The sequence below is a fragment of the Chinchilla lanigera genome, unplaced genomic scaffold, assembly GCF_000276665.1.
Source record: "Chinchilla lanigera isolate Chin_1 unplaced genomic scaffold, ChiLan1.0 scaffold00112, whole genome shotgun sequence".
Lineage (NCBI taxonomy): Eukaryota > Metazoa > Chordata > Mammalia > Rodentia > Chinchillidae > Chinchilla > Chinchilla lanigera.
In genome coordinates this window covers 210,271-229,349 of record NW_004955513.1, presented here as the reverse complement: position 1 = coordinate 229,349, position 19,079 = coordinate 210,271, and the positions used below count along the sequence as shown (strand labels likewise).

The 19,079-nt window shown below is 58.9% G+C and overlaps 1 protein-coding gene across 1 annotated transcript in view; it reads right to left on the bottom strand.

Annotated features, from left to right (window-relative positions):
- Positions 1 to 19,079, bottom strand: part of Gpr107 (G protein-coupled receptor 107) — a 56,903-nt gene that overhangs the window by 4,359 nt on the left and 33,465 nt on the right. The window contains exons 13-17 of the mRNA XM_005408338.2: positions 16,185 to 16,315; positions 15,743 to 15,786; positions 5,315 to 5,364; positions 3,669 to 3,752; positions 2,399 to 2,520 (exon numbers count right to left, since the gene is read on the bottom strand). Of these exons, the coding sequence (XP_005408395.1) occupies positions 2,399 to 2,520; positions 3,669 to 3,752; positions 5,315 to 5,364; positions 15,743 to 15,786; positions 16,185 to 16,315 (431 nt within the window). The remainder of the gene's footprint in view (positions 1 to 2,398; positions 2,521 to 3,668; positions 3,753 to 5,314; positions 5,365 to 15,742; positions 15,787 to 16,184; positions 16,316 to 19,079) is intronic.

The following is a 19,079-nucleotide window of genomic DNA, read 5'->3' as shown; positions in this document are numbered from 1 at the left end:
GGCAAAGACTTTATGAACAAAACCTTGATCACATAGAAAATACTACAAAAAACCAACTGGGATCACATCATATTAAAAAGCTTTTGCACAGCAAAAGAAATCACCCACAGAGTGAAGAGAAAACCTGCACAATGGAAAAAATTTTTCCAGCTGTCCTTCAAAGGATTAATATTTAGAATATAAAAGAACTCAAAAACAATCAGACCCCTAAATTTAAAGACCCAACCCAAATATGGGAATCTGAGATGAATACGCATTTCTCAGATAAAGAAGTACAAATGGCAAATAAATATGAAAAAATGCTCAACATCACTGGTCATTTCAGAAATGCAAATTAAAACAACACCGAGGTTTCATCTCACTCCAGAAAGAATGGCTATTACCAAGAAATCAACCAATAATAAATGCTGGAAGGGCTGTGGAGAAAAGCAACCCTTCTCCAGTGTTGGTGGGAGTGTAGATTGGTGCAACCACTGTAGATATCAGTGTGGAGATTCCTCAAAAACTAAAATTAAGAGGTTCCATGGGGCTGGCGATTTAGCTCAGCGGCAAAAGCTCCTGCCTGGCATGCGCAAGGTCGTGAGTTCGGTTCCCGGTACCGGAGAAAAACCAAAAAAAAAAAGGTTCCATTTGACTCAGCTATTCCCCTTCTAGGTATCTTCCTGAAACAGTTAAAAGCATCATGTCACAGTGATATATGTACACCTATGTTTATAGCAACATGATTTAGCCAGGTGTGATGGCACACACCTGTAATCCCAGTACTAGGGAGGCTGAGGCAGGAGGATAGTTGCAAGTTCAAGACCAACCTGGCTACAAAGTGAGCTCAAGGTCAGCCAGAACTGCATAGCGAGACCCTGTCTCAAAAATGTATTTATATACAATGCAGTGCTTCTTTGCTATAAAGCAAGACAAACTTGAGTCATCTGTAGGAAAATGGATGCACCTCAAGACCATAATCTTGTTTGGAGTAAGTCTGACTCACAAGTATAGATACCACACTGTTTCTGTGTGTGAAAAGCCCGAGGGTGTAAGGAGCATAACGGAGGGCAGGTATTGGGAAGCAGGAAGAAAATGTTCAAATAGGAAGTGGAACAAGGGAGGGACGGAGGAAGGAAAGAAGGGAAAAGGGAAAGAAGAATGGAAGGAGAAACTAGAAACAAAGCTTTTGTAAATGCGGAGGGGAAGGACTGTTGGGAGGGGAGGGAAACGGAAAACAAGAACCAAGCTATACTGCGTACAGATACAAATTCTCTCTGACGAACGTGATCACTATGATATCTAAAATGCACCAACAGAATCTGATTGTGTAAAAAAAAAACCCCAGTATTTATCTAGAAAAAAACACTTAGGCCAAAACAAAAAAAAAAAACAATTGTGGGGGTCCATGAGACAAATGGATCTTCAAGACGCAGCACTGAGAGGCGGATGGGACCAGGTATTCTGCCAGGCCAGCCTCGTGGTGCAGCTCAGCAGCGCTGGGGACGCTGCGGCCCAGCCCTCCAGCTCCTAGCTCTGGCCCAGGGAGCTGCGTGAAGCTGGGGACAAGCTGCAGGTCTCAGGGGGGCCGGGGCGGCCGGAAGGTTTCCTGTGGGCCGGGGCAGCTGTCACCAGCCGACTGGCATCTGTGCCTCTCTGGCCAGCAGCCGAGAGAGAGGCTGCCGCCATGAGCAGTGCAGCTGCGGCTCGGCCGCCTCCTGCTGCCTGAGCAAAGCCCGGTCCCTTCCTTTGCACAGGGCGAGCTCAGCAGCGCAGCCACACAGACGCTCAAGCAGGGCCTGGCCCGGCCGAGTCCATCTCGGCTCCGGACCATGAGCAGCATTCGGGACCCCGGGAAAAGAGAAGGGAAGAGCCCCGCTGAGGCCGATCGCCACGCGCAGCTGAGCTGGCCTAGCAGATTTGGAGTCACAAGCTAGTGAACAGAAAACGTGGCCCAGGGTCACTGTCCACGACGCACGCTGGGCCACAGAGGTCAGCCACAGGTCACCCACATGCAGCCGTGGACAGCCAGCCACTCAGGCATCCGATACAGAGGACTTGTAGGGCTCGTGGCAGCCCTGCCGGTGACTCCAAAGATGGCATTTTTCAGACCTAAGCTGCTGACCGGAAGGAGCTGGCAATGCCTGGGCTCTGAACCAGGCTCCCACCATGCCCCGAAGATGCTTAACCACACGGCCCGTTCCACTTCTCCGAACACCGAGCACGGGCTGGCGGACACCGTGCTTCTGATAGGGTGAATACGCCTGTGGCCCGTGTCTGCATCCTTCCGCTAAACACAGGCCATCCCCGGGGCAGCAGGACGCAGGCAGCACAGATGCTGCCTGCACTGAGCAAAGGGGCGGGGCCGGGGAAGAGGGGAGGGGGAGCGGGGAGATGGGCAGGGAGGGAGGCGGCTTACACAGCTTCCATTTCCAGGTCCTCGTCCTCCTGAGACAGCTGCAGGTAGGGGTTGTCTGAAGCCGGCTGGAATTTGTAACCCGTCAGAACGAAGAACACCAGGGTGGCCATTTCATCCAGGAGCTGCACATTTAAAAAGCACCGAAGTAAAGGGCTCAGTGACGGGTTCCTCAGAAAGCAAGGAGCTGAGCAAGCTGAGAGCCCAGCCGCCCTCGGCTCACTGCGTGCTGGTCAGCGCGGCCGCCCCGCTCCGAGAGTCCCCTCAGGCCGCGCCAGGACCACAGGAGGGGCTAAGGCGGCCAGCCCCCAGGGGCAGGGTACTGGGGCATGGAGCCGGGGCCTCATGCATACAGGCCCGTGTTCTACCGGAGCCACATTCCAGCCCTTCTACTGCCCCCTTTATTTTTTGTTTTTGCAGCAGTGAGGATCTACTGCAGGCCTTCCCCCTGAGCTGCATTCCCAGCCCTTTTAATTTTATTTTGAGATGGAGTCTCACTAAGTCACTGAATTGCACAGGTTGGGCTTGAACTCGTGACCTCTTGCCTTAGTCTCCCGGAGTGCTGAGATTACAGGCAGGCGCCCCCACGCCCACCTTGCTGGTACCTGTGAACAACTCGGAAATCAAAAGGACCTCACACTTGCCAGGCAGGCGCTGTGCCGCCAAGCTACAGCCCCAGCCTGAGGAGCTCATTCCACACCACACCTTCCTACAGGGCAAGTTCGTCAAGACAAAGGGCATCGAAATCACTTGGTGGCTGACTCTGGCAGCAAGACACTTCTACGCCACTGAAGAGACACTGTGATAGTACCACACGCACAGGGAGGGATCCAGAACCACTCCAAGCCCTGCGAGTTTTAATCACTCTCTCTCTCTGCCTGAGGCTCTCCTCTCCACAGAATTTTTAAATTGAAAACTAAAATCAACAATGCAGCTGGGCATGGTGGTGCACGCCTGTGAGCCAGCACATGGGAGGCTGAGGCAGGAGGACTGTTGCAAGTTTGAGGCCAGCCTGGGCTACAAAGTGAGCTCAAGGCCAGGCTGAACTGCAGAGCGAGTCCCTGTCTCAAAAAGACAAAAAAATCAATCAATCAATCAATCGATCAACAATGCAATTCTTCCTAGATTGCTCAGATACCGCAGCAGTTGAGCTGGAGGGTCTTGGTGGCCACCCCCAGGTCCCCAGGTAAAGCAGGGCAAGCAGAGGCCATGCGCAAGACTCTGTCCCCACATACACATCCTCAGCCCTCTGGGGGTCCCAAGGTCAGCGCACCTGGTAAAGCCACTTCCACTGGAAGGGGACAGCCAGCTTCAGGAGGAAGGCGATGATCCTGGTGAAGTAGATGTAACACACGATCTACGGACGACAGGAGGAGGAGGAAAACCACTGGGAGATAAGTGCCAACGCTTGCGTCCAGAGAACAGGACCACACACTGCACGCACGCGTGTGCTCACGTGCTAACCACAGCGCTCACAATGCGCAGAGACGACTCCCACCGGCTATAGGCAAAGGAGTTCTTCCTGTGTCCAGGTGACCAAGACACTGAGCACGGTCACCCCCGAACGGCCCGGGAGGACAAATCGATTCTCGCCTGGCCACAAGCACGCCCCTGGGCCTGTCACCAGGGGGCCACATCGTCACTCTCAGGCTTGGAAGAATAGCTCGCTGTTCCCAGGGAAAAAAAGGACTTCTGGTCCCTGCCAGCAGATGCAGGGCGTGGTCTACGCCGGGCACCCCTGCTCCCTGGGACCAGGCTCGGGATTCCGGCATGAAGGCCCAGTGCCCTGGAAGAGGCTCTCACTTCAGGGGATGACACTATCCCTCGCTAGAACCACAGCTGGAGTGGTCGCCCGTCCCTGCTGTTCTGCTGAAGCCGTGAACACTGCTCAGACCCCGGTGCGGTCCCACTCGACAGTCGAAGCTAAGCTGGCAGCAGAGCCTTCGAGCCTGTGAGGACTCGGGAGGTGAACCGGCGCGCTCCGCACCCCTGGGGACAGCACACTTGTCTGGGCGCGGCTCACAGCTGTCTGCACGGCCACCACTGCCCGCTGTGTACATTTTACAAAAACTGCCTCAAATTTCTAGTCTTAAGGGAAATATTACCACGACCCGAGACCAGCTTCCTGCAGGGTATCTGAGAGGAGACACTGGAGAGCGAGCTCGGTGCTCCAGTAATTTCAAGTGAGGAAAAGTGCCATGCAGGAGCACCGTGACTCTGCAGCCCCATTTCCCAAACGAGCCAAACGGTGAAGCAAGGGAGCAGCTGTGGGCGCCAGAGCCGAGGACAGACGCCCGGCGAGGACCTGCCACCCAGGGAGTGGGCTCCTCAAGGGCCCGGTGCTAGGATTCGTTTCTGCTTTCACATCAAGCATGAATTATTTTTCTAAGTTGGTTTTTGTTTTGTATTGTTTTTCTGAGACAAGGTCTCACTATGTAGTCCACGCTGGCCTCGAACCTCAGGACAACCCTCCTGCCTCAGCCTTCCAAGTTCTGGGATTACAGGTATGCACTATATGCATGGCTCTTTCCTATGTATTTTAAGCCAAATCTAAAAGTAAGATTTAGGAAGTAGTGGCCCAGATATTTAATTTTCATTTTAAAGCCAGGCATGGTGGCGCACACCTTAACCCCAGCACTTGGGAGACTGAGGCAGGAGGATCATTGTGAGTTCAAGACCAGCCTGGGCTACAAAGTGAGCTCAAGACCAGCCTAAGCTGCATAGTGAGACCCTGTCTCAAAAAGACCAAAAAAACAAAAAAATAACCAAAAACCATTTTAAGAGACATGACCTGATGTTAAAAAGTAGAACTCGAGCAGGACCAAGTAGCTCAACCCCTCACGAGTTCCTACACCTTTCAAAGTTCATTTGTTCTGATCTTTGACCTGATTTCACAAGGCTTAGGATTGCTTTACTTACCAGGACATAGTAGTGTCTGAAAAGCTTCAGCTTTGCTAAGTTGATAGCAGCTAGGGAAAAGAAAGAACAAAATGAAAAGCTCATAACTATCTTTCCCCACTTCCTACTTAACTTTCGCATAGGGTCTCACTTCGCTGCCTAGGTCATCCCTGAGCTCATGGGCGCTAGCAACCCTCCCTCCGGCAGGTGTGCACCACCCAGCCTAGCTTTCCCCCCACTGAACACTGCGCACGCCCAGGCCCTGACCATCCAGTGGTGGGTCTGAGGCCCTGAGCAAAGTCATGCCTCCGGGAAGGAGACCGCTGGGCAGGCTCCCTCCAGCAGCAGGAACAGCAGCGGGCAGGTGGGCAAGTGGTGCGGCAGGGCATGGACAGCTGACACAGCCACAGCACTGACCACCAGACCCTGTACCTGCCCGAGAGCTGCCTCGCCCCTGGGACCCACAGCAGGCTGGCACTGGAGCCCTGCCTGGGCTTTCAGGGGTCAAGGGTGCAAGCGCAGCGCATCCCAGGGCATCTGGCCAACTTCACTTCTGTCTTCATCGCGGGCCTCGTAACAAGCCCTTCGCAGTCACCCTGCCTGGCTCTGTCCCACCCGCGTGTGCACGCGAGGTCCCTGCCAGGCCATCTAACTTCCTGCCACTGCTGAGGGCTATGACTCACGGACGACCAGGGAGGGTAGCCTGGCTCCCTCCCAGAGCCAGCCTCTCATTCTTCAGGACCATTCCTGCAGGAGGCAGATTCATTTCGCTTAACAGCATTCAGCGGGCGACAAAGCTTAGGGTTCAAAAGCAACTCCAGGAAGCCTACCCCACGTTCCCTTCACGCTGATGAGCAGGGAGGAACGCACAAAAACAGCTCTGAGAGGCCCCGTGTGCGTGGGGGACCTTGAGGCGAACGTGGGGACAAGACCCCCACACCCCCAGAGCTGCGAAGAACTTACGCACACGCACGGCTCAAGGGAGTGGCGGACGCAGGGCCCCGCACACGGTCGGGCAACCTCAGAGCCAGCACCAAGCCTCGGCCTGCCAGGCTCATGCTCACCACTGCGCCATGTCCCTGCTGCACCATCTTCTTACTGTGAAGACATTCACTCTGCGTCTCGCTCTCTTCTCATATAATTGGCGCAAACCCACCGAGGCCTGACTTGAGCCAGGCCACGGTGAGCGTGGGATGCAGCACCCTCCCGGCTCCTGGGAGCGTTTGTGTCTCTGCTGGCGCTGGCCTAAGTGACCAACCAGGACTGGTCAGCCTGCACGCCCCAAAAACCCCGCTGCCCACACAGGGACTGCCTGGAAAGTGAACCCCAGGTTCCTCTTCTTAGGAAGGCCTGAGAAAAACTGCACCCAGCATGAAACCATGGAAGTAACGCGATGCCTGAGTCCCCACAAATCCTGCCTGCTGTCCCAACAGAGGAAAGCCCTACTGCGCTCCCCCAGAGCCGAAGGTAAGGCAGAGAAGCCTCACCTTGCTGCTCCCAGCCGCCAAGCTGCAGGCCAGGGACCAGGAAGGCTGCCACGACCACAGGGGGACGGTAGGAGCAGGTGTGACCAAGAACAGCATGGTGGGGCCAGGCCGGGGGAGAGGCTGGCAACAGGCCAGGCCCCAGCAGATCCTGTGTGAGGTCAGCTGTGGGATCCCTGAGCCCATCCTCTGGTGCTCAGGGCTGGGCTCTGTGAAGCACAAGGCCTTGCTTGGACCTCTACTTTTCTTTTTAAATCATTCGTTTTAGCTGGGTGTGGTGGCGCACGCCTGTAATCCCAGCACTCGGGAGGCTGAGGCAGGAGGATTGTTGTGAGTTAGAGACCAGCCTGGGCTACAAAGTGAGACCTTGTCTCAAAAAAGACACACACATCCACAAAAATTAAGTCACTGGTTTTGCAGTGCTGGGGACTAAACCCAGGGCTTTGAGCAAGTGAGCTAAGTGCTCGGCACTGAGCTCTCTCCCGCTCAGATCTATAGACTGAGCTCCCTGCAGGGAAGAGCGGACCAGGAGCACCAGCCGGATGCGGGTGCAGGACCGGTGCGGCACGGACGGAGCTGGAACCACAGGCTCTCCCACCTGGTGGGGGGCAAGGAAGGGCCCAGAAGTCGAGGAGACGGGTGGAGTCTGTCAGGACAGAGGTGAGGGAGCGGAGGACAGGAGGAGGAGTGGCCAGGCCTGCAGGCCGATACCACACCAGGTGCGCCACCGCACACTGGGTGGAAGAAGAACTGAGGCAGGCAGCCGCGCCGGGCTGCACAGTAATCCGAGTGACACAACACACACTGCGGGGAGATGTCACCGGCCCAGGGGCCGCACTGCCCAGGACCTCAGGAATGGCCCGTGCTGTCCCTGAGATGCAGCCACACACACAGACCTCTGGTCGTCACATCGTTGTCCCCAGTCGCCCGGGTGTCCGCCTTGAGGCTGCGCTAGCGCTCGGGGCAGCAAAGCCGCGTGGTGGGGCGTGCAAACAGGCACACTGAAGGTCAGAAATACAGGCCCTGCGCATCTCAGTGCTGGGGTTCAAACCCCAACTCTGTTCTCGCCCGCTGTGTGACCTCAGATGGTCAATGGGCCTGAGCCTCCACTTCCACACCGGCTAGGGCGGGAACGTGACGCCCACCTCAGCGCTGCCAGGGAAGGCACGCAGCTCACAGTGCCCACCTCAGGGCCTGGTGCGAGGGCGTCAGACCGTTAGATCATAGGGCCTCCTCGTGACCACAGTGGCATCTCTGTGCTGCAGCAGCCACCACACCCACAGGCAGCCAGGCTTGAGTGACAAGGCGGGACTGCAGGGGTCTGGAGGCAGGGGCGGGGGGCGGGGCGGGAAACCTGCACCTCCAGGAAAGCAGCGGCGCGGGCGGAATCCCAGCCTCGCTAGGCTTTGCCTCCAGGGACGGAGAAGGCCCTGCCTGCCGCTCCCCGGGCTCCCACGGGAGCGAGGGCTCGAGGCCGGGCGGGCTATTTCCGACCCAGCATGTAGGAGCAGCAAATATGGTCAAGGAATGAGCCGGGGAGGGATAAACACCCGGGCGGGCGTGCCGCAGAACTCAGCTCACGCCTGGCTCCCCGCAGTGGGGATTTCTGGGTGAAGGTGAGAATTTATTGCCAGCGAGGGCTCTTAATCCGGGCGTCGCAGTCACCTGGAGGTTGCGTAGGAGGCCCGGGCTGCCCCCATTCTGGTGGGACGGGCCTGGCTGGAGAGTCCGAGACCCTGCTGGTCCGCTGCTCCATGTAGCCTGCTCTCCCCCGCCCCTGCTGGAGCTGCCCGGGCTGCGCACACTCCGAAGCGAGACCCAGTGCCCCAGTGCGGCAGCGGTGCCCCGCCCCTGCACACGCCCGAGGCCATCTCCCCGGCCCCACGTCCACGGAAGTGGGAGCTGCCCTCCCGACAGCCGGGAGAGCTCACCCTGCCCCGGCTGACCTCCGGGAGGGCCCTGGAAGCAGGACAGTGACAGAAACTGCAGCACTGGCCACCACTGTTGGTGGAGCGACTGCCCCTCTCCAGCATCGCCTCACAGCACCCCTACGCGGGCACTGGCCTTCCACCACTGTCGGCAGGCGAGGGACCGGGCCTGGCGGGGCTCAGGCTGGTACCGAAGGCACAGGGCTTGCAGGCGGACAGCCAGGCTCGGACCCCAGGCCCCCTCCTCCGAGGCCCCGCTCTCAGCCTCCCCTGGCACCGGGGAAACCGTTCAGCACTCTCAGTCCATGGAGGAGCAGCCAGCACCCCGTCCCCGGGAGCAAGCGCGGTGCCTTTGGGGGACACACCGGTGTGGGCCGCGGCAGCCCAAGAAGGTGGGGCTGTTTCCTACGGTCCTTTCTGGAGCACAAAGCCTCGGGCTCAAAACCGCCCCCACGGCCCCCTCACCCTTTCCTCCCTGCCCACAGGGTTCAGACAGAATTTTGAGTCAAATACAGCAAGGACAGGAGAGGCCCAGACAAGGGCGAAGTCCGGATGCTGGCAGCGTCAGCGCATGCACTCTGACCTCGGCGGCCATTCACTGCAGGGACAGGGCTTCCTGTGTGGCACACACGGCTTGGGGGCACCCAGCACACACCGAGGGCACAGGCCACGCTGGCCTGAAGGCACCATGGGGTCACGGGACGCCCTCTGCCTCACACTTCATCTTCAAACCACTTGGGGTCACATGAAAAACGACTTCAAGTACATTCCCAACGCACATCCAAAGCAACGAGCCGAGAGCCAGTGTCAGTCACCAGATGCAACAGCTGAGAGCCATGCACCTAAAGCAAAATTAAATCTCAGAAGATAATGCAAAGCATCAAAGCCAAACTGGCAGATCCCAGTGGCCTAGCTGGGCATGGCAGTGGCACTGTGGTCCCTGCTACTCAGGAAGGGGAAGCGAGAGGGGGATGAGGTCTGCCTCCCGCCCCACCAACCCGGTCTCACAACAAAGCAAACAGAAAGTGGACTAAGCATGCGTGCAGGTGCATGTCTGTAATCCCAGAGCCCTGGGAGGCTGAGACAGGGGAGTCCCAAGTTGGAGCCCAGCCTGGGTGACTCAGCAACTAGGTGGGACCCCACCTCAAAAAAAAGAAGGGCTGGGGATGCACCTTAGTGCAGAGGCCCAGATTCAACCCCCAGTGCTCACGGGGTGGAGAGGGAGAAGGGGCAACCAGGCCACGCAGCATGCAGAAGCCTCCCGCTCAGCACGCCACGCCACGCCACGCCAAGAGTCCCCAGCTCTGTGCAGTGCAGTGTGGGCCGGTCAGGCCCACTACACCGAGGCTGCAGCCAGAGGGTCTGTCCCTCTCATGACCTCCGCGCTCACCAGGGCCGTCCCCACTGGCAGGGGATGAGGGTCAGACTTCCCGCTGCTCATGACCCGGGCTGGTTGGGGGAAGCCCAGCGGCCCTGAGCACTGCAGTGACCTCCAGAAGAGCTGGCAGTGGAGCCCCAAGTCAGCAGCTCAGGCAGAGCAGGGCCCGGCGGGCCAACGAGGAGCATGTCAGCACGCCACAGAGCTGGGGACAAGGGTGGCCAGGAGCCTAGCATGCCTGGTTCCCCACGCTGGACAGGCAGGACGATGACAACGATGATGACGACGACGACAGGTCCCGTGCCCAGGACAGGGCCGCTGCTGCCCTCTTTGCCCCCAATCGCCATGAGCTCGAGGGCACTGCCAGTGAGCACACATCTTTCTGTCTGAATGAGCCCAAGTTCAGCCGAGTTTGATCCCAGCGCTATCCCCAAAAGGAAGGAGGAAGCTGTGATTGGGTTAGTGACATTACAGGGATTTCTGGGTGACACACTGAGGAAATGAATGAAAAGAGACTTTGATGTCAAAAAGAAATTTGGCGGGGCATGGTGGTGCACACCTGTAATCCTAGCACTGGGGAGGCTGAGGCAGGAGAATGGTTGCGAGTTTGAAGCCAGCCTGGGCTACAAAGTGAGCTCAAGGCCAACCTGAACTGCATAGAGACCATGCCAAAAAGGAAAAAAAAAAAAAAAAAAAAAAGGGTAAAGATCACTGTAAAAGTTGGCCGAGTAAAATGTCCTCTCTTGCTGCCTGTCTCCAAGCCTCTCCAGCAGTGGCCTGAAGTCCAGCCTCTGAGCAGTGCGGACAGCCCAGACTCTGTGGGTCACCCTGAGCCTGGCAAGGCACTCAGGGGCCACCGACTGGCTGGGGCACCACCCTCACTCGCATGCAGGGCAGCAAGCCTTCAGGCCTCACAGATGCCGCCTCATGCCACGAGGGACGTGGGGGGCCCAGGGGCCCAGCATCCGCTGAGCAGGTGCCATACCTCTGGTCAGGGAGGGCTGACAAGCACACCCTCCAGCCTCGCGGGGACAAGAGGAAGGGCGAGTTTCCTGGGTGACTTTACCCAGTGACTCCCTCTTCCTCTGCCTCCTGTCGCCCAGCACTGCCCCCAGGCCAGACCCCATCCCGCCGCAACCAGGCCGCACCTGTGCATCCAGCTGCACCGGGCCAGGGCTGTCCCACGTTCGAGGGGCACAGACCCACAGCTGCACAGGGCCCGCTCCCTCCGGCCTCATCCTCCCGGGTCTCCAGGCTAAACCTGGTATCAGTCCTCACCACTGGCCGGAGAAGATAGCAGCTCTCACTGGGACAGCAAAACCCGGTGGGACAGGCCCACCACTTCGAGGGCCGCTGAGTCGCCTTGGGAGGAACAGGCACCGGAGCTTGGTGGCCAAGTGACACCCCCAGGCAAGACGTCACATCGGAGCCAGGGCTCGAGGACGCCACACATGCCCAACACCAGCCGGGTCCTGGCCGTGATGCTCAGTGACCCAGACACCCCAGCCGACAACCCGCCTCATTCAGCCGCGCTGCCTCAGGCTGCGTGCTTCACAGCGAGGCTGGCATGGCCACAGCTCTGTAGTCTCCGGGGCCTGGCGCTAGCACCAGCTCGAGGTGGGTGGCATCCCCACAGGGGGTGGGGCACAGGCTCAAGTGGTAAGTGGCATGTGTAGGAAATCAACCAAGGGGGGTGAGCAGCCTGCCCCCTGTGAGAGCGCTCCTGGCCCTGCCTCCTCAGGTTCCCAGCGTGGCCACCTGGTGACTGTGGTGCAGGCACACAGGCCTTTCGGGGACAAATGCCTTGAACTATTGGCCCAAGCTGGCCTGGAACTTGTGCAATCCTGCCTCAGCCTCCTATGTGCTGAGATTACAAGTGTGTGCCACCATGCCTGGCAACGTTTTCCTGTAAAATAAATATATATAAAAAAAGAATGAAACACAGCACAGCCTGCTGGCCTCCTTCCGCACACCCTCTGCTGTGAGGCACACTCTGGGTGAAGTGCGAGAAGGCGGGAGGGCCCTGCCAGACACCTGAGAATATGTGTTTGTGGATTTTCGAGATGCCATCCTCCTGCCTCTGCCTCCCACAAACACTGAAGCAGCTCTTATGAAACAGTTTCCAGGCTGTGCTGGTGACAGTTGCCTCTGGTCACCTCGGCGGTGGGTTAAGAACGGAGACAGCCAAGCTTGCGGGGCGGCCGTGACTTTCCCGAGTCTACGCCACCTGGAAGCTCGTGCTGATCACTGGCAACAAGTGGGGCTGGTTCTGCTCAAGGTGCCTCATTCCCTGCAAGGAAACGCCCGCCAGAGCCCCGTCTGGGACAGCGCGTGGCCGTCCTTCTCCACGCGGCTGCTGGGCCTGCGAGGCCCGCTGCCTGTCCCTCACGCCGGCAGCAGAGCACGGAGGCTCCACGGAGCTGAGCCCTGAGGACAGCAGCAGGTCCCCGGCATCGTGAAGGTCACCGTGAGGCACTCGAGCCCTTCCTCCCCCAGAGCAGGCGGCAGTGGCAAAGCAATGCCGTGGGGACAGTCTGGTGCCGCTGCCTGGGTTGTGCCCACACCCAGCTCTTTACCCATCGCTGTGGGGCCCACAGCAGGGGCCCGCACTGCACCTGGGAGGGCGGCCCGGCCCAGGGTCCCCGGGGCAAGCGCCTCCTGGAACCACCGCTCTAAGGCCGCACTCCCGCTAAGCCAGTCCTCCCATGTCCCAGGCTGCTGTCTCCCTGGAGAAGCTCTCTGGAACAGGCGGGCTCTCCCGAAGGCTGCTCCACCTCCCCTCTGAGCAGGCGGCCCCAATAAGGCCAGCAGCGGGCTGCTCAAAGGCAGCTGTGCACTGCATCTCAGGGACACGGGACGGCGTATGGCCGGGGACAGGTGGGTTAAGGAGGCAGCGCTTCGGCCTTCAGGGCTACCTTTGCGCGCTCAATTTCAGTAAACAGAACCCAGACAAAGAAGCAGGCGAGGCACAAGCATGCCTGCGGGAAGCTGCTTCCTCACCCATGCAGGAGGAACAGTTGGGACCTCCCTGGGCTGCAGTTACCCAGCCTGCACCGCGCCTACAACGCCCTGCAGGCCCCATCAGGGTCACACCACGCAGCGAGTCCAGAGAGAACGAGGCTGGCAGGGACCAGGGAGCCAGAGCCACCCAGCTCACTGCCTCCAAATCCAACAGCAGCTTCGCAGCCTTCGCCAGCCAGCTGCCCCAGGACAGGTGGGTCTCAGAGGTAAACGAGGCGCACAGAGGGCCGAGCACAGGAGCCAGCAGCCGGCGCAGAGCCCGGCAGCGCTGCGCCGAAGCCCCTCGGGCAGGCACACTGCACCTGCCCCGGGTCAGCCCCCAGGACGGTGCTCTCTTCTGGAGATGGCCACTGTGGGAACGCGGCTCCCTGACCCTGGCAGTGGTACAAGCACGAGCATCTTCTCTGCTGTTTATTTGGAGACAGACTCTCGCTGTGTGGTCCAGGCTGGCCTCAAACTCATGGTCCTCCTGCCTCAACCTCCCGAGTGCTGAGACGACAGGTGTGCGCCACCACGCCCCACTTGTTTTGGATTTTTGAGACTCTCCCACTATGTAGTTCAGGCTGGCTTTGAACTTGCTATGGAGCCCAAGCTAGCCCTGAACTCCATCCTCCTGCCTCAGCCTCCCGAGTGCTGGGATGACAGGTGTCACTACCACAGCCTGGCCAGTACAAGCATTTTCAAAGCATGGCATGAATGAGGCCACTGAGGGTGTGCTTGAAAGCCCCTCCAAGGAGAGGACACCCCCCTTCCATTCTGTTGTGTGTCGTGTACGTTTCTCTCTCCCGTCAGAGGGTCTGTATCATCTTTTGCTGACAAGAGCCGGCTGCTTCCTCAGCAGATCAGCAATGGGAGCGCAGTCAGCCTGCTTCTGCATGTGCTCTCTGCTGAGAAAGCCCCATGCTGCCCCCTGGTGGACACATGGGAAATGACCTCAGGCGCCAGGGCCAGACACAGCAGAAGCTGGGGCCCAGAGGGCTGGAGCCCTGCAGATTCCCCACTGAAGAGAGGCCTCGATCAGGTGAGCTCAGCCTCGAAGCCCAGGTAGAAAGGGCCCAGAGAGAAGGGGCAGATGAGGCCGCACTCAGAAGGAAGCAGCCGTGGGGAGACACCCAAGTTTCCAACCCAGAGATGCTGCCATGGAGTCCCGTGTGGTTGTTTCCATTGTGTCTGTCTGTTCGGGTTTCCTGATACTGGAAACTGACTCAGAGCCTTCACACTGAGCTGTACCCCAGCCCTATTTTTATTTTTTTAAATAAAATGTGTGTCACTAAGTTTCCCAGCCTGGGCTCAAACTTGAATCCTCCTGCCTCAGCCTCAGAGTGTTGGGGTTATAGGTGTGCACCACCTCACCTGACTGGGACTTGGTAATATTTTCAGCTGAAGAATCAGAAAAACTAATTCAGGGAGAGTAAAGTATATAACGATGGAAAATTAATGTCTCACCTTAATATACTAAAATAACAAAAAATCCCTGTTCATTAATTACAAAAATAATAAAGCCATCTTTTCCCGTAACGCACGTAGAAGGGTAAAAGCACAAGAGCACCCCACACGGCAGCTACTGCAGTGGGGCCGGAAGCTGGATCCCACTCCGGGCTTCTGTCCGAGGGCAGGGGGCTCAGCTACGCTTCCGGTTCTGGCTCCGGCTGCGGGAGGCCTGAGCGTGTGCCGTGTCCACCCTCGGTCTGGCTCCACTCCCTGAGGACCCGAGAGGAGAGCCTTCCCAAGGCCTGGGGACTCGGTGCCTCGGAGGGAAGGAAAGGGGAGGAGACACGTGAGACGGAACGAGGGCCATGGCCAGCACTGGGAGGACCAGAGGTGGCGCCGACCACGCTGCCCTGCCTCTCCAGCCACGAGGAGCAAAGCGGCGAGTGGAACAGTCCCGGACACGCTGTGGAGCCACCAGGTCCAGCTGTACTCCCTCAGAGCAGCAGCGCAGACACCACGCGAGGCGCCATGTGCCACTGAACCTGGGAAACAGGCGTGCGGGCCAGGCGCTGTTCAGGCTTATAAAATGAACCCACTTCACTTTCCTGTTTTTTTGGGGGGGATCTTTTTTGGAGACAGGGTCTCACTGGGCAGTTCAGGCTGGCCTTGAGCTCACTTTGTAACCCAGGCTGGTCTCAAACTTGCAACGATCCTCCTGCCTCAGCCTCCTGAGTGCTGGGATTATAGGCGTGCACCATCACGCCCAGCTACCTTACTCTTCTAATCAGAACAAAACCTGTGTGTGTATGTGTGTGTGTGCACGCGTGCACGCACCGTGCAAGTACCTCTCCTGAGACTTAGGCACCAAGGTCCTAAGGACACAGTGCGAGGACATCGGGTCATTCTAAAGGCTCCTCTGGGCAGGCCCCCTAATGGGAGGCTGGCAGTGTGCAGGGCTGCCCCGGTCCACAGGCCTCTGCTGTCACCGCCAGTGAGAAGCGTTCCCCTGCCCAGCCCTGCTTCCTGACTGAGCGCGGGACATGAGAACCACGATGGTGGGCGGCAGTGAAATGAGTCTGCCTCCCCTCGGCAGCCTGGCTCCGCGGCTGTCCACAGCCTTTGCCACCTGACCACGCGGCTGCCCCTCCGGGGCGGGCCTGCATCCCCCCGCCCCCCCACCGCGCCTGGAGCATCGCAGGGAACTTGCCTTTTCCATCCGTGGCTGAAGCTTCCTGTAAATGTCTGATGGACCTAAAAGCAAACATTTGGAGAACAAAGGTTAGCGAGAACTTGCCTGTTTCTGTTTCCAGCTTAGGTGCTGACAGCCCGAGTCCCTGAGTGACAGACTGGAAGCGCTCGGCAAGAGCCGCCTGGAGCCCCCCAGCAGTCCCTGCGCCGCACGGAGCCACTCAGCGCGCTCCAGGCTGCCGGCCCACTGCGGCCTGGGCCCGGCAGGGGCACAGGGAGACGGGACCGCCAACCTCTGCAGACTGATGCCCGTCCCGCCCCCAGCCCATCCCCGAACCCAGGACTTGATGAGGACGTGGGCCCTGGCCTGGCCACTGGGACCCTGCAAAGCTGTGGTCCTCAGGCAGCCTCCCCGTGTGACATGGACCAACGGGGACAGCCCCACAGGCTGCGGCACTCACCACACCACGGGGAAGAGGATGGCGCCGCAGCACAGCAGGTCCACCAGGAACAGGGAGTCCTTCCACAGTCCGTACTCCGTCGTGCCCTCCTCGGTGGACTCGATGATGATGTAGGCCACGTTCGCCAGGACCTGCGGGCGGAGAGGTGGCTGAGGTGGTTCCAAAGTGGCCGAGCAGAGGTCACCGGGCACACAGCCCTGCAAGCGGCCAGTGTTTCCTCAGTCCCGGCTCGGCCAGGTCACTGCCACCCTCACCTGCACAGCGACCTGAGTGCGACCCTGTGTGTGCCCAAAGAACATGGCTTCCCCTTGGCCTTCCCTGGGGCTGTGCGCACGCGTGCATGTGTGCGTGTTGCTGGGGTAAACCCAGAGCATTCACGCTGAGCTCATTCTCCAGCCCTCTGTTGTTTTTCAGATAGGGTCTCACCAGGTTGTCCAAGCTGGGCTTGAACTTGGGATCTACGTGCCTCAGCCTCCCACAGTGCAGGGATCACGAGTGTGCGTCACCACACCTGGCTTCCCAGCTCTTTTTTTATTAGGACACAGGCTCTCAGCTAAGTCTCTAAGTTGTTCACTCTGGCCTCAAACATGTGATCCTCCTGCCTCAGCCTCCCAGAGTGCTAGGCTCACACCCATGCATTTCCACACTGGGCTTTGAGACTCTTTTAAGTAGTTAAAACTGCCAAGCTGGGGAAACCATGCAGACAGAAGATGCCTCCGAACCCCGGCTGTTTGCACCTTCTTCACATCCCCTGCGCCCGGCCCTGGAAACAGAGTCCAGTAAGGGCTCGAGGAGGCCTGGCCCCAGCGCTGACCACATGAGCTGGCATGACAGCCCCGCCCGGTCGGCCCCAGCCTTACCCACAGATGGGCAGTGTGGCTGCGGTTCATTTCTGGTATCACCAGGCTGGCACTCCGCTCTGAGGCCCCCCACTTCCCTTCACACCGGGGCAGCCAGCTGCTCCGCGCAGGATGAACCAAGCCCAGGGCCTCGCTCTGCTGGATGCCGCAGCGCTGCACCCAGGTCTCGCTCCTACCTCAAGGCTGTGCCTCCCTCCGAGCCCCGTATGAGGCTGCATGCAGGGAATGAAATGTTCCCGCTGCTTAAACTGCGACGCCCCCTGGCACCCGGGAGATCCCCGAGACAGGGTCTGCCTGCTAAAGGCCACCACTAGGCCTGGCTGCAGAGAAAGGAACAACGTGCGACTCCGGCACGGGCACCCAGGCGGCTCCAAGCACAGTGTCTCCTGTGTCGACTTACAGGTCAGTGACTGCACAAGCAGCACTTACCGCAAACGGCAGGGGTTAGCCTGTGGTTGCAGCGCCCCCTCCCACAGCATCTGACTGCTCCCTGTCCCCTGCCCTCCCCTCAACGCGATTCCACTGTCCTCCGTTCGTGGGCTTCTCACAGAGGCAGGCTGCTCCCGGGTACTGGACTGAACAGTGCGCCTGTAAGGTCCCGCGCACCGCTCAGCACGGACCCAGCTCTCTCCTTCCTCAGGAACTTTCTGTGTGGGGTGGGAGTGCACGCAGGGGTGTGCTGGGGCTCCACCCTAGGCACTGGGAATAATCCCCCAACAAGAAAGCAACTTTCTGTTGGACGTGGTGGCGCACTGTTGTACACCCAGCACTGGGGAAGCTGAGGCAGGAGGATCACTGTGAGTTCAAGGCCAGGTTGGACTACAAAGGGAGTTTAAAGTCAGCCTGAACTGCACGGCGAGACCGTGTTTCAAAAAACAAAGAAAGCAAGCAAGCAAGCAACTCCCACCCCGGGCCCTGGCCAGAGGAGACAGTGAAAGCTGCAGGCCGATGCTGACGGCTTCCCACACTAGCACCAGGGTCTGCACACCCAGAACCGCATGCTCGATTCATGGTCCAAGCTCCTCAGTGATGCTACTGGGAACTTTTTTTGGGATACCGGGAATCGAACTCACAACCTCACACGTGCCAGGCAGGCACTGTGCTGCTGAGCTGCATCCCAGGCCTGCTACTGGGAACCTTGTGCGTTCACTTCAGGGAGCAAAGTCGGAAAGCAGGGAAGCAGGAATGGCCCTGACCCGCCACGTCCCAGTCCAGGTGGGGCAGGAAGCCACAAGCCAGCCAGGGACAAAGTGGGAGGAAGACCCCGGTTCTGCCCTGGAGGCTCTGAGGCTGGCAGGCCGTGGAGCTCAGCGTGGCAGGCACTGCAGCCCTAGTGGCTTAGCCTCCGCAGAAGTGCATGCTCCACGGCGGCGGCCTCACAGACCGCACTGTCAGTCCAGGCTTCTGCGGCTACTGGTCTGCCTCCCCCTGAACCCCAGCCACATCCGCGAGGCCACAGAGCCCGCCACCCCCTCCCTCCAGATGAGAAGCCACAGCCACCAGTCTGCATCAGTTCAGAGGTGGGACACTGCTGCTCACAGCCGGCATCGGGGTGGCTCTGGTGCCGAGAGCTGTCCCTCTTCCCACGCTGGGCTCCATGCTGCGAGCTCAGCTACCGAGAGCGACTCGGCTAAGGCTCTGCGTGCATGCAGATTCTGCCGAGTATGAGAGGGCATGGGGCTCCTCTCCAGGGGCTCGGAACCTGGCAACGGCTGGGCGTGGTGGCACCTGTCTATCATCCCAGCACTCGGGAGGCTGAGGCAGGAGGACTGCCACGAGTTCAAGACCAGCCTAGGCTACATAATGAGTTTAAGGCCAGCCTGAACTACACAGTGCTGTTTCAAAAAAAAAGAAAAAAATCCTAGTGAGGGTGGCCCCAGCAAGGGCTTCCTCCACACTTCCCGCTGTCCCGTCATGTCCACCTCACTGAAACTCACTGGTCTCCATCACGGCTCTGAAGTACTACGCCGAGATCACCGTGTACCAGGGTTCTAAAGATGAAGGCAGGCAAGTGTCTCCCGGCAGTTACTGAAGT